Here is a 14862-nt window from a genome sequence, read left to right on the forward strand (position 1 = left end):
TGACACCCCCAATGGCTGGGGCACTCACCACCTCCTGTGAACCAGACAACTAACGAACAGACTCTCTCCGTCGCCACTCAGAGTACGGAAATGGAAATACAACGGGACCACACACGGTCACGAGGTGCACTGTGTAAGCCAAAAAAAGGCGCGCTATTCTAATAGGACTGTGCAAACTGATGATAAGGCCGTTATCTTATGAATAGCCATGAGCCCAAGCATCACTACATATTAGCAGACAGAATCACATAAACATGATTAAAGTCCCCCCTGTTCAATAACCCCCCTCAGGAGATATTAACCCTTGATTCCATAAGATAAAGGAGTCTCACTTGGACCCTCACTTCTTTCGTCAACATTACATTCACATATCAAAATAAAATTAAACGATCTTACCAGAATCTACACTGTGGAACTGGAACACGGCCCTTCAAGTGTGACAGATAGTAGCCTCGCTTCTGACATGGACTTGAGTGAATAAAGGCAGGCAGAAAAACTCGTCAACGCTGATTGCCTAGGCGCTGTTAATATGAGTCGGGATAGTTTTGCAGAAAGACTCTAACCTTCATCCATGCGCTCACTGAGAGGCTGACAGGATTACTTAAAACTCCAGTCCCATTTCAAAGAGTACTACCCTCCATAAGAGACTATCTTCAAACTTCTGACACTTCTCTGCCAACCTCCTGTGACGAACGGCAAAGAATGACTGGGGGATGAGGGAAGTGGGGGAGGTATTTAAGCCTTTGGCTGGGGTGTCTTTGTCTCCTCCTGGTGGCCAGGTTCTGAATTCCCAAAAGTAATTAATGCAGCTGTGGACTCTTCCCGTTTAAGAAGAAAATTTTGTCATATCAAACACATGATGGAGTCACCCCAGTCTCTCTGGAAAGAAGTGGTACAAGCACAATTTTTACAATGTAGTTATTTTACAGAAAAAGTAGGCAAAAACATAATTTATGTAAGAACTTACCTGATAAATTCATTTCTTTCATATTAGCAAGAGTCCATGAGCTAGTGACGTATGGGATATACATTCCTACCAGGAGGGGCAAAGTTTCCCAAACCTCAAAATGCCTATAAATACACCCCTCACCACACCCACAAATCAGTTTAACGAATAGCCAAGAAGTGGGGTGATAAGAAAAAAGTGCGAAAGCATAAAAAATAAGGAATTGGAATAATTGTGCTTTATACAAAAAATCATAACCACCAAAAAAAGGGTGGGCCTCATGGATTCTTGCTAATATGAAAGAAATGAATTTATCAGGTAAGTTCTTACATAAATTATGTTTTCTTTCATGTAATTAGCAAGAGTCCATGAGCTAGTGACGTATGGGATAATGAATACCCAAGATGTGGATCTTCCACGCAAGAGTCACTAGAGAGGGAGGGATAAAATAAAGACAGCCAATTCCGCTGAAAATAATCCACACCCAAAACAAAGTTTAAATCTTATAATGAAAAAAACTGAAATTATAAGCAGAAGAATCAAACTGAAACAGCTGCCTGAAGTACTTTTCTACCAAAAACTGCTTCGGAAGAAGAAAACACATCAAAATGGTAGAATTTAGCAAAAGTATGCAAAGAAGACCAAGTTGCTGCTTTGCAAATCTGATCAACCGAAGCTTCATTCCTAAACGCCCAGGAAGTAGAAACTGACCTAGTAGAATGAGCTGTAATCCTCTGAGGCGGAGTTTTACCCGACTCGACATAAGCATGATGAATCAAAGACTTTAACCAAGACGCCAAAGAAATGGCAGAGGCCTTCTGACCTTTCCTAGAACCGGAAAAGATAACAAATAGACTAGAAGTCTTTCGGAAATTTTTAGTAGCTTCAACATAATATTTCAAAGCTCTAACTACATCCAAAGAATGCAACGATCTTTCCTTAGAATTCTTAGGATTAGGACACAATGAAGGAACCACAATTTCTCTACTAATGTTGTTAGAATTCACAACCTTAGGTAAAAATTTAAAAGAAGTTCGCAACACCGCCTTATCCTGATGAAAAATCAGAAAAGGAGACTCACAAGAAAGAGCAGATAATTCAGAAACTCTTCTAGCAGAAGAGATGGCCAAAAGAAACAAAACTTTCCAAGAAAGTAATTTAATGTCCAGCGAATGCATAGGTTCAAACGGAGGAGCTTGAAGAGCCCCCAGAACCAAATTCAAACTCCAAGGAGGAGAAATTGACTTAATAACAGGTTTTATACGAACCAAAGCTTGTACAAAACAATGAATATCAGGAAGACTAGCAATCTTTCTGTGAAAAAGAACAGAAAGAGCAGAGATTTGTCCTTTCAAGGAACTTGCAGACAAACCTTTATCCAAACCATCCTGAAGAAACTGTAAAATTCTAGGAATTCTAAAAGAATGCCAAGAAAAATGATGAGAAAAACACCAAGAAATGTAAATCTTCCAGACTCGATAATATATCTTCCTAGATACAGATTTACGAGCCTGTAACATAGTATTAATCACAGAGTCAGAGAAACCTCTATGACTGAGAATCAAGCGTTCAATCTCCATACCTTCAAATTTAAGGATTTGAGATCCTGATGGAAAAAAGGACCTTGCGATAGAAGGTCTGGTCTTAACGGAAGAGTCCACGGTTGGCAAGTGGCCATCCGGACAAGATCCGCATACCAAAACCTGTGAGGCCATGCTGGAGCCACCAGCAGAAAAAACGAGCACTCCTTTAGAATCTTGGAAATCACTCTTGGAAGAAGAACTAGAGGCGGAAAGATATAGGCAGGATGATACTTCCAAGGAAGTGACAATGCATCCACTGCCTCCGCTTGAGGATCCCTGGATCTGGACAGATACCTGGGAAGCTTCTTGTTTAGATGAGAAGCCATCAGATCTATTTCTGGAAGTCCCCACATTTGAACAATATGAAGAAATACCTCTGGGTGAAGAGACCATTCGCCCCCAGGATGTAACGTTTGGCGACTGAGATAATCCGCTTCCCAATTGTCTATACCTGGGATATGAACCGCAGAAATTAGACAGGAGCTGGATTCCGCCCATACCAGTATTCGAGATACTTCTTTCATAGCCAGAGGACTGTGAGTCCCTCCTTGATGATTGACATATGCCACGGTTGTGACATTGTCCGTCTGAAAATAAATGAACGACTCTCTCTTTAGAAGAGGCCATGACTGAAGAGCTCTGAAAATTGCACGGAGTTCCAAAATGTTGATTGGTAATCTCACCTCCTGAGATTCAAAAACCCCTTGTGCTGTCAGAGACCCCCAAACAGCTCCCCAACCTGTCAGACTTGCATCTGTTGAAATCACAGTCCAGGTCGGAAGAACAAAAGAAGCCCCCTGAACTAAACGATGGTGGTCTGTCCACCACGTCAGAGAGTGTCGTACAATCGGTTTTAAAGATATTAATTGAGATATCTTTGTATAATCCCTGCACCACTGGTTCAGCATACAGAGCTGAAGAAGTCGCATGTGAAAACGAGCAAAGGGGATCGCGTCCGATGCAGCAGTCATAAGACCTAGAATTTCCATGAATAAGGCTACCGAAGGGAATGATTGAGACTGAAGGTTTCGACAAGCAGAAACCAATTTTAGACGTCTCTTGTCTGTCAGAGACAGAGTCATGGACACTGAATCTATCTGGAAACCTAAAAAGGTTACCCTTTTCTGAGGAATCAATGAACTTTTTGGAAAATTGATCCTCCAACCATGTTCTCGAAGAAACAATACAAGTCGATTCGTATGAGATTCTGCTAAATGTGAAGACTGAGCAAGTACCAAGATATCGTCCAAATAAGGAAATACCACAATACCCTGTTCTCTGATAACAGACAGAAGGGCACCGAGAAACTTTGTAAAAATCCTTGGAGCTGTTGCTAGGCCAAACGGCAGAGCCACAAACTGATAATGCTTGTCTAGGAAAGAGAATCTCAGAAACTGATAGTGATCTGGATTAATCGGAATATGCAGATATGCATCCTGTAAATCTATTGTGGACATATAATGCCCTTGCTGAACAAAAGGCAGAATAGTCCTTATAGTTACCATTTTGAATGTTGGTATCCTTACATAATGATTCAATATTTTTAAATCCAGAACTGGTCTGAAGGAATTCTCCTTCTTTGGTACAATGAAAAGATTTGAGTAAAACCCCAGCCCCTATTCCAGAACTGGAACTGGCATAATTACTCCAGCCAACTCTAGATCTGAAACACATTTCAGAAATGCTTGAGCCTTCACTGAATTTACTGGGACACGGGAAAGAAAAAATCTTCTTGCAGGAGGCCTTATCTCGAAGCCTATTCTGTACCCTTGTGAAACAATGTTCTGAATCCAAAGACTGTGAATCGAATTGATCCAAATTTCTTTGAAAAATCGTAATCTGCCCCCTACCAGCTGGGCTGGAATGAGGGCCGCACCTTCATGTTGACTTGGGAGCTGGCTTTGGCTTTCTAAAAGGCTTGGATTTATTCCAGACTGGAGATGGTTTCCAAACTAATACCGCTCCTGTAGGGGAAGGATCAGGCTTTTGTTCCTTATTGTGACGAAAGGAACGAAAACGATTAGTAGACCTAAATTTACCTTTAGATTTTTTATCCTGTGGTAAAAAAGTTCCTTTCCCCCCAGTAACAGTTGAAATAATAGAATCCAACTGTGAACCAAATAATTTATTACCCTGGAAAGAAAGGGAAAGCAAAGTTGACTTAGAAGACATATCAGCATTCCAAGTTTTAAGCCATAAAGCTCTTCTAGCTAAAATAGCTAGAGACATATACCTGACATCAACCCTAATGATATCAAAGATGGCATCACAAATAAAATTATTAGCATGTTGAAGAAGATTAACAATGCTATGAGAATTATGATCTGTTACTTGTTGCGCTAAAGCTTCCAACCAAAAAGTTGAAGCTGCAGCAACATCCGCTAAAGATATAGCAGGTCTAAGAAGATTACCAGAACATAAGTAAGCTTTTCTTAGAAAGGATTCAATTTTCCTATCTAAAGGATCCTTAAAGGAAGTACTATCTGCCGTAGGAATAGTAGTACGTTTAGCAAGAGTAGAGATAGCCCCATCAACCTTAGGGATTTTGTCCCAAAACTCTAATCTGTCAGATGGCACAGGATATAATTGCTTAAAACGTTTAGAAGGAGTAAATGAATTACCCAAATTATTCCATTCCCTGGAAATTACTTCAGAAATAGCATCAGGGACAGGAAAAACTTCTGGAATAACTACAGGAGATTTAAAAACCTTATTTAAACGTTTAGATTTAGTATCAAGAGGACCAGATTCCTCTATTTCTAATGCAATTAAGACTTCTTTAAGTAAAGATCGAATAAATTCCATTTTGAATAAATATGAAGATTTATCAGCATCAACCTCTGAAACAGAATCCTCTGAACCAGAGGAATCATTATCAGAATCAGAATGATGATGTTCATTTAAAAATTCATCTGAAAAATGAGAAGTTTTAAAAAACCTTTTACGTTTACTAGAAGGAGGAATAACAGACATAGCCTTCTTAATGGATTTAGAAACAAAATCTCTTATGTTAACAGGAACACTCTGAGTATTAGATGTTGATGGAACAGCAACAGGTAATGTAACATTACTAAAGGAAATATTATCTGCATTAACAAGTTTGTCATGACATTCATTACAAACAACAGCTGGAGGAACATATACCACAAGTTTACAGCAAATACACTTAACTTTGGTAGATCCAGCATCAGGCAGCAATTTTCCAGAAGTATCTTCTGATTCAGGGTCAATCTGAGACATCTTGCAATATGTAATAGAAAAACAACATATAAAGCAAAATTGATCAAATTCCTTAAATGACAGTTTCAGGAATGGGAAAAAATGCCAGTGAACAAGCTTCTAGCAACCAGAAGCAAATAAACAATGAGACTAAAATAATGTGGAGACAATAATGACGCCCATATTTTTTAGCGCCAAAAAAGACGCCCACATAATTTGGCGCCTAAATGCTTTTGGCGCCAAAAATGACGCCACATCCGGTAACGCCGACACTTTTGGCGCAAAAACGTCAAAAAATTACGCAACTTCTGGTGACAAGTATGACGCCGGAAATAACAAAGAAAATTTTTTTGCGCCAAAAAAGTCCGCGCCAAGAATGACGCAAATAAAATGAAGCATTTTCAGCCCCCGCGAGCCTAACAGCCCACAGGGAAAAAAGTCAAATTTTAAGGTAAGAAAAAAATTGATTATTCAAATGCATTATCCCAAATAATGAAACTGACTGTCTGAAATAAGGAATATTGAACATCCTGAATCAAGGCAAATAAATGTTTAAACACAAATATTTAGAACTTTATATAAAAGTGCCCAACCATAGCTTAGAGTGTCACAAAAATAAGACTTACTTACCCCAAGACACTCATCTACATGTAGTAGAAAGCCAAACCAGTACTGAAACGAGAATCAGTAGAGGTAATGGTATATATAAGAGTATATCGTCGATCTGAAAAGGGAGGTAAGAGATGAATCTCTACGACCGATAACAGAGAACCTATGAAATAGACCCCGTAGAAGGAGATCACTGCATTCAAATAGGCAATACTCTTTAAAAAAAATGACGCCACATCCGGAACGCCGACATTTTTGGCGCAAAATAACGTCAAAAAATGACGCAACTTCCGGCGACACGTATGACGCCGGAAACGGAAAAGAATTTTTGCGCCAAAAAAGTCTGCGCCAAGAATGACGCAATAAAATGAAGCATTTTCAGCCCCCGCGAGCCTAACAGCCCACAGGGAAAAAGAGTCAAATTTTTGAAGGTAAGAATAAATGATTAAATCAAATGCATTATCCCAAATATGAAACTGACTGTCTGAAAAATAAGGAAAGTTGAACATTCTGAGTCAAGGCAAATAAATGTTTGAATACATATATTTAGAACTTTATAAACAAAGTGCCCAACCATAGCTTAGAGTGTCACAGAAAATAAGATTTACTTACCCCAGGACACTCATCTACATGTTTGTAGAAAGCCAAACCAGTACTGAAACGAGAATCAGCAGAGGTAATGGTATATATAAGAGTATATCGTCGATCTGAAAAGGGAGGTAAGAGATGAATCTCTACGACCGATAACAGAGAACCTATGAAATAGACCCCGTAGAAGGAGATCATTGAATTCAAATAGGCAATACTCTCTTCACATCCCTCTGACATTCACTGCACGCTGAGAGGAAAACCGGGCTCCAACCTGCTGCGGAGCGCATATCAATGTAGAATCTAGCACAAACTTACTTCATCACCTCCACGGGAGGCAAAGTTTGTAAAACTGATTTGTGGGTGTGGTGAGGGGTGTATTTATAGGCATTTTGAGGTTTGGGAAACTTTGCCCCTCCTGGTAGGAATGTATATCCCATACGTCACTAGCTCATGGACTCTTGCTAATTACATGAAAGAAAGAAATAATATATGTACACTACAAGTCCCCCCCCCCACTTAATTATACAAGTGATTAAATTTTGGGTTTAATATCCCTTTAGGGATTCCAGTGCTGACATGTTTGCGCATGTGCAGCAACTCTCCTTCAGATACCTGCAGTATAACCTAAGTTTCAAAATGGCAGTACCCATGATTATAGGGAGGTGCATGAATTGTATTTAGTGTTTAATGTCCCTTTAAATTACTAACATGTTAGCTCCCTCATCAACCCTACGGCAGAGGCTACACTGAAAATTTCTAAACACTTATTATGCACGAAAAAAAGTAACTTGTTTCCTGGGGTTTTTTTTTTACACAATCTGATTATTTTTATGTTTACTTGATTTAGAAATATATTTTTTTTTTTAGCTAAAGTACTTTTTTAATATCCCTTTAACAGTGGCTCAGCGTACAATGGATCATATAGTGCGCTTCTTCCTCTTCACCGTACCTTTACACAGGAGACTGACATCTTCAGGCAGGACTAAGTCAGCACATCGCAGTGTCGATGAGAAAAGACTAACAGGTTTGTGAAAGGGCAAGTATAGGGGAGACACTTCACTGAACACAATGTCACCAAGCAAATCAGCAGCAGTGGGCCTACAAAGAAACACACAAAACTATTAACCATCACACTATCAACAAGAATTATGCAATTAAAACTATATTGGGCCTATAACAGAATCTTTAAAATATAAACGCCAGGTCTGCTCTATTATTATATCATATAAGAAGCTAGCAAAATTATAGACAATCTAAATAAAACTAATAGAGATAATCCAGCAATACGTTTTGTTGCTGCAAGCAGGTGGCTCTCTTTAGTAGCAGCACAACACAGATCACTTGTGTATGGCACCATGATATGGATGTGTGCAGATTATCACTTACCTCTTAGATGGATGGAATACAAGGCATTTCCTTAATAAGGCTGACACATTTTCAGGCAGCCCCTAAAAAACACACACATAGGGTAACTACGATTGAACAAAAGAAATAAGTATTATGTATACAGGATATGATTAACGCAAACCAGTAAAGCCGCCCTCTTCTTTTTGCCTATATAACTTTATATCACTTCCGTTTCCATTGTATTTACAGTCCTAATAATGACCCTTCATCAAAAACATGAAGATAAATATATGTGAGGCTATTTGTCTGTAACTGATACCCCATCAATTAATTAGATCCATGACATCGGTCTACAGAATTATTTGTAATACCCAGATTGTATTTAAGATATATACAATTATTTTAAAATTATGTATAATATTATTGTTACTTAAAGGGATACGAAACCCAAATATTTTCTTTAATGATTTAGAAAGAGCATGCCATTTTAAACAACTTTCTAATTTACTTCTATTATCTAATTTGCTTCATTATTTTCATATAATTTGCTCAAAAACATATCTAGGTATGCCCAGTAGCTGCTGATTGGTAGCAGCACATAGATGCCTCGTGTGATTGGCTCACCCATGTGCATTGCTATTTCTTCAATAAAGGATATATTAAGAATGAAGCAAATTAGATAATAGAAGTAAATTGGAATGTTATTTAAAATTGTATTCTCTACCTAAATCACAAAAGATTTTTTTGGGGTTTAGTGTCCCTTTAACATTACTATAGTAGAATTACTGTCAATTGGAATGCATGCTATTTGCATTTTCCATAGTATACTGTATATGCATTTGTGATTCACTGATGGCTGTCACATGCAACAGCGGGTAGGGAAAATGGAAGTGCAAATCTACTGTATTTAAAGGGTCAGTAAAGTAAAAATTAAGCTTTTGTGATTCAGACAGAAACATAATTTATGCTTACCTGATAAATTCCTTTCTTCTGTAGTGTGATCAGTCCACGGGTCATCATTACTTCTGGGATATTAACTGCTCCCCTACAGGAAGTGCAAGAGGATTCACCCAGCAGAGCTTCATATAGCTCCTCCCCTCTACGTCACTCCCAGTCATTCGACCAAGGACCAACGAGAAAGGAAAAGCCAAGGGTGAAGTGGTGACTGGAGTATAAATTAAAAAATATTTACCTGCCTTAAAACAGGGCGGGCCGTGGACTGATCACACTACAGAGAAAGGAATTTATCAGGTAAGCATAAATTATGTTTTCTTCTGTTAAGTGTGATCAGTCCACGGGTCATCATTACTTCTGGGATACCAATACCAAAGCAAAAGTACACGGATGACGGGAGGGATAGGCAGACTCTTTATACAGAAGGAACCACTGCCTGAAGAACCTTTCTCCCAAAAATAGCCTCCGATGAAGCAAAGGTGTCAAATTTGTAAAATTTGGAAAAAGTATGAAGCGAAGACCAAGTTGCAGCCTTGCAAATCTGTTCAACAGAGGCCTCATTCTTGAAGGCCCAAGTGGAAGCCACAGCTCTAGTAGAATGAGCTGTAATTCTTTCAGGGGGCTGCTGTCCAGCAGTCTCATAAGCTAAACGAATTATGCTACGAAGCCAAAAAGAAAGAGAGGTAGCGGAAGCTTTTTGACCTCTCCTCTGCCCAGAGTAAATGACAAACAGAGAAGACGTTTGTCGGAATTCCTTAGTTGCCTGCAAGTAAAATTTTAGAGCCCGGACTACATCCAGGTTGTGCAGTAGACGTTCCTTCTTTGAAGAAGGATTTGGGCATAAAGAAGGAACAACAATCTCTTGATTGATATTCCTGTTAGTAACTACCTTAGGTAAGAACCCAGGTTTAGTACGCAGGACTACCTTATCCGAATGAAAAATCAAATAAGGAGAATCACAATGTAAGGCTGATAATTCAGAGACTCTTCGAGCCGAGGAAATAGCCATTAAAAATAGAACTTTCCAAGATAACAACTTTATATCAATGGAATGAAGGGGTTCAAACGGAACGCCCTGTAAAACATTAAGAACAAGGTTTAAACTCCATGGTGGAGCAACAGTTTTAAACACAGGCTTAATCCTGGCCAAAGCCTGACAAAAAGCCTGGACGTCAGGAACTTCTGACAGACGTTTGTGTAACAGAATGGACAGAGCTGAGATCTGTCCCTTTAATGAACTAGCAGATAAACCCTTTTCTAAACCTTCTTGTAGAAAAGACAATATCCTAGGAATCCTAACCTTACTCCAAGAGTAACCTTTGGATTCACACCAATGTAGGTATTTACGCCATATCTTATGGTAAATCTTTCTGGTAACAGGTTTCCTAGTCTGTATTAAGGTACTAATAACTGACTCAGAAAACCCACGTCTTGATAAAATTAAGCGTTCAATTTCCAAGCAGTCAGCTTCAGAGAAGTTAGATTTTGATGTTTGAAGGGACCCTGTATCAGAAGGTCCTGTTTCAGAGGTAGAGACCAAGGCGGACAGGATGACATGTCCACCAGGTCTGCATACCAAGTCCTGCGTGGCCACGCAGGTGCTATTAGAATCACTGATGCTCTCTCTTGTTTGATTCTGGCTATCAATCGAGGAAGCAACGGGAAGGGTGGAAACACGTAAGCCATCCTGAAGTCCCAAGGTGCTGTCAGAGCATCTATCAGGACTGCTCCTGGATCCCTGGATCTGGACCCGTAACGAGGAAGCTTGGCGTTCTGTCGAGACGCCATGAGATCTATCTCTGGTTTGCCCCAACGTCGAAGTATTTGGGCAAAGACCTCCGTATGAAGTTCCCACTCCCCCGGATGAAAAGTCTGACGACTTAAGAAATCCGCCTCCCAGTTCTCCACTCCCGGGATGTGGATTGCTGACAGGTGGCAAGAGTGAGACTCTGCCCAGCGAATTATCTTTGATACTTCCATCATAGCTAGGGAGCTTCTTGTCCCTCCCTGATGGTTGATGTAAGCTACAGTCGTGATGTTGTCCGACTGAAACCTGATGAACCCCCGAGTTGTCAACTGGGGCCAAGCCAGGAGGGCATTGAGAACTGCTCTCAATTCCAGAATGTTTATTGGCAGGAGACTCTCCTCCTGACTCCATAGTCCCTGAGCCTTCAGGGAATTCCAGACGGCACCCCAACCTAGAAGGCTGGCGTCTGTTGTTACAATTGTCCAGTCTGGTCTGCTGAATGGCATCCCCCTGGACAGGTGTGGCCGAGAAAGCCACCATAGAAGAGAATTTCTGGTCTCTTGATCCAGATTCAGAGAAGGGGATAAGTCTGAGTAATCCCCATTCCACTGACCTAGCATGCACAGTTGCAGTGGTCTGAGGTGTAAGCGTGCAAAGGGTACTATGTCCATTGCCGCTACCATTAAGCCGATTACCTCCATACATTGAGCCACTGACGGGTGTTGAATGGAATGAAGAGTGCGGCAAGCACTTTGAAGTCTTGATAGCCTGTCCTCTGTCAGGTAAATCTTCATTTCTACAGAATCTATAAGAGTCCCCAGGAAGGGAACTCTTGTGAGTGGAACGAGTGAACTTTTCTTTTCGTTCACCTTCCATCCATGTGACCTTAGAAATGCCAGCACTAACTCTGTATGAGATTTGGCAGTTTGAAAGCTTGAAGCTTGTATCAGAATGTCGTCTAGGTATGGAGCTACCGAGATTCCCCGCGGTCTTAGTACCGCCAGAAGAGCACCCAGAACCTTTGTGAAGATTCTTGGAGCTGTAGCCAATCCGAATGGAAGAGCCACAAACTGGTAATGCCTGTCTAGGAAGGCAAACCTTAGGTACCGGTAATGATCTTTGTGAATTTGTTTAGGATCTTTAAGTCCAGGATTGGTCTGAAAGTTCCCTCTTTTTTGGGAACCACAAACAGATTTGAGTAAAACCCCTGTCCCTGTTCCGATCGTGGAACTGGATGGATTACTCCCATTAACAAGAGCTCTTGTACGCAGCGTAGAAAAGCCTCTTTCTTTGTCTGGATTGTTGACAATCTTGACAGATGAAATCTCTCTCTTGGAGGAGAGTATTTGAAGTCCAGAAGGTATCCCTGAGATATTATCTCTAGCGCCCAGGGATCCTGAACATCTCTTGCCCAAGCCTGGGCGAAGAGAGAAAGTCTGCCCCCCACTAGATCCGATCCCGGATCGGGGGCCCTCAATTCATGCTGTTTTGGGGGCAGCAGCAGGTTTCCTAGTCTGCTTGCCCTTGTTCCAAGACTGGTTAGGTTTCCAGCCTTGTCTGTAGCGAGCAACAGCTCCTTCCTGTTTTGGTGCAGAGGAAGTTGATGCTGCTCCTGCTTTGAAATTACGAAAGGAACGAAAACTAGACTGTCTAGTCTTGGCTTTGGCTTTGTCCTGAGGCAGGGCATGGCCTTTACCTCCTGTAATGTCAGCGATAATCTCTTTCAACCCGGGCCCGAATAAGGTCTGCCCTTTGAAAGGTATATTAAGCAATTTAGACTTAGAAGTAACATCAGCTGACCAGGATTTTAGCCACAGCGCCCTGCGTGCCTGAATGGCGAATCCTGAATTCTTCGCCGTAAGTTTAGTAAGATGTACTACGGCCTCCGAAATTAATGAATTAGCTAGTTTAAGGACTCTAAGCCTGTCCGTAATGTCGTCCAGAGTAGCTGAACCAATGTTCTCTTCCAGAGACTCAATCCAGAATGCCGCTGCAGCCGTGATCGGCGCAATGCATGCAAGGGGTTGCAATATAAAACCTTGTTGAACAAACATTTTCTTAAGGTAACCCTCTAACTTTTTATCCATTGGATCTGAAAAAGCACAGCTATCCTCCACCGGGATAGTGGTACGCTTAGCTAAAGTAGAAACTGCTCCCTCCACCTTAGGGACCGTTTGCCATAAGTCCCTTGTGGTGGCGTCTATTGGAAACATTTTTCTAAATATCGGAGGGGGTGAGAACGGCACACCGGGTCTATCCCACTCCTTAGTAACAATTTCAGTAAGTCTCTTAGGTATAGGAAAAACCTCAGTACTCGTCGGTACCGCAAAATATTTATCCAACCTACACATTTTCTCTGGTATTGCAACTGTGTTACAATCATTCAGAGCCGCTAACACCTCCCCTAGTAATACACGGAGGTTTTCCAGTTTAAATTTAAAATTTGAAATATCTGAATCCAGTCTGTTTGGATCAGAACCGTCACCCACAGAATGAAGTTCTCCGTCCTCATGTTCTGCCACCTGTGACGCAGTGTCTGACATGGCCCTAATATTATCAGCGCACTCTGTTCTCACCCCAGAGTGATCACGCTTACCTTTTAGTTCTGGTAATTTAGCCAAAACTTCAGTCATAACAGTAGCCATATCCTGTAATGTGATTTGTAATGGCCGCCCAGCTGTACTCGGCGCTACAATATCACGCACCTCCCTCTGAGCGGGAGATGTAGGTACTGACACGTGAGGCGAGTTAGTCGGCATAACTCTCCCCTCGTTGTTTGGTGAAATTTGTTCAATTTGTACAGATTGATTTTTATTTAAAGTAGCATCAATACAGTTAGTACATAAATTTCTATTGGGCTCCACTTTGGCATTGCAACAAATGACACAGGTATCATCTTCTGAATCAGACATGTTTAACACACTAGCAAATAAACTTGCAACTTGGAAATACAATTCAAATAGAATAATATTAAAACGTACTGTGCCTTTAAGAAGTACAGAAGATCTATGACAGTTAAAAATTAATAAATTGAAACAGTTATAGCCTCAATCCTTGTAAACAACACAACTTTAGCAAAGGTTTAATCCCATTAGCAAAGATAACAATTTCTGAAAGCAGGAAACAAATTACAGAATAAAAGTTTTTATTTCAGTTAAAATATAATTCTCACAGCTCTGCTGAGAGAAATTACCTCCCTCAAAATAAGTTTTGAAGACCCCTGAGCTCTGTAGAGATGAACCAGATCATGCAGGGAATACAATGAGTTGCTGACTGAAATATTTGATGCATAGTAAAAGCGCCCCTCCCCCACACACACAGCAGTGAGGGAGAACAGAAACTGACAGAAAAAACAGATTTAAGCAACTGCCAAGTGGAAAAATGGTGCCCAAACATTTATTCACTCAGTACCTCAGCAAATGAAAACGATTTTACATTCCAGCAAAAACGTTAAACATAATCTCTAGTTATTAAACAGCTTTATGTCTTTCTTACAGTGTAATTCTAGTGAAGTACCATTCTCCCAGAATACTGAAGTGTAAAGTATACATACATGACATTATATCGGTATGGCAGGATTTTCTCATCAATTCCATTGTCAGAAAATAAAAACTGCTACATACCTCTATGCAGATTCATCTGCCCGCTGTCCCCTGATCTGAAGTTTACCTCACTCCTCAGATGGCCGAGAACAGCAATATGATCTTAACTACTCCGGCTAAAATCATAGCAAAACTCTGGTAGATTCTTCCTCAAACTCTGCCAGAGAGGTAATAACACACTCCGGTGCTATTTTAAAATAACAAACTTTTGATTGAAGATATAAAACTAAGTATAATCACCATAGTCCTCTCACACGACCTATC

General features: G+C 40.5%; 1 protein-coding gene across 1 annotated transcript in view; it reads right to left on the minus strand.

Moving 5' to 3' along the window:
• The window catches only part of TBCK (TBC1 domain containing kinase), a 747174-nt gene that overhangs the window by 488230 nt on the left and 244082 nt on the right, over positions 1-14862 (minus strand). The window contains 2 exon segments of the mRNA XM_053703518.1: positions 7898-8046; positions 8335-8396. Of these exon segments, the coding sequence (XP_053559493.1) occupies positions 7898-8046; positions 8335-8396 (211 nt within the window).

This window comes from Bombina bombina, chromosome 2 (assembly GCF_027579735.1).
Source record: "Bombina bombina isolate aBomBom1 chromosome 2, aBomBom1.pri, whole genome shotgun sequence".
NCBI lineage: Eukaryota > Metazoa > Chordata > Amphibia > Anura > Bombinatoridae > Bombina > Bombina bombina.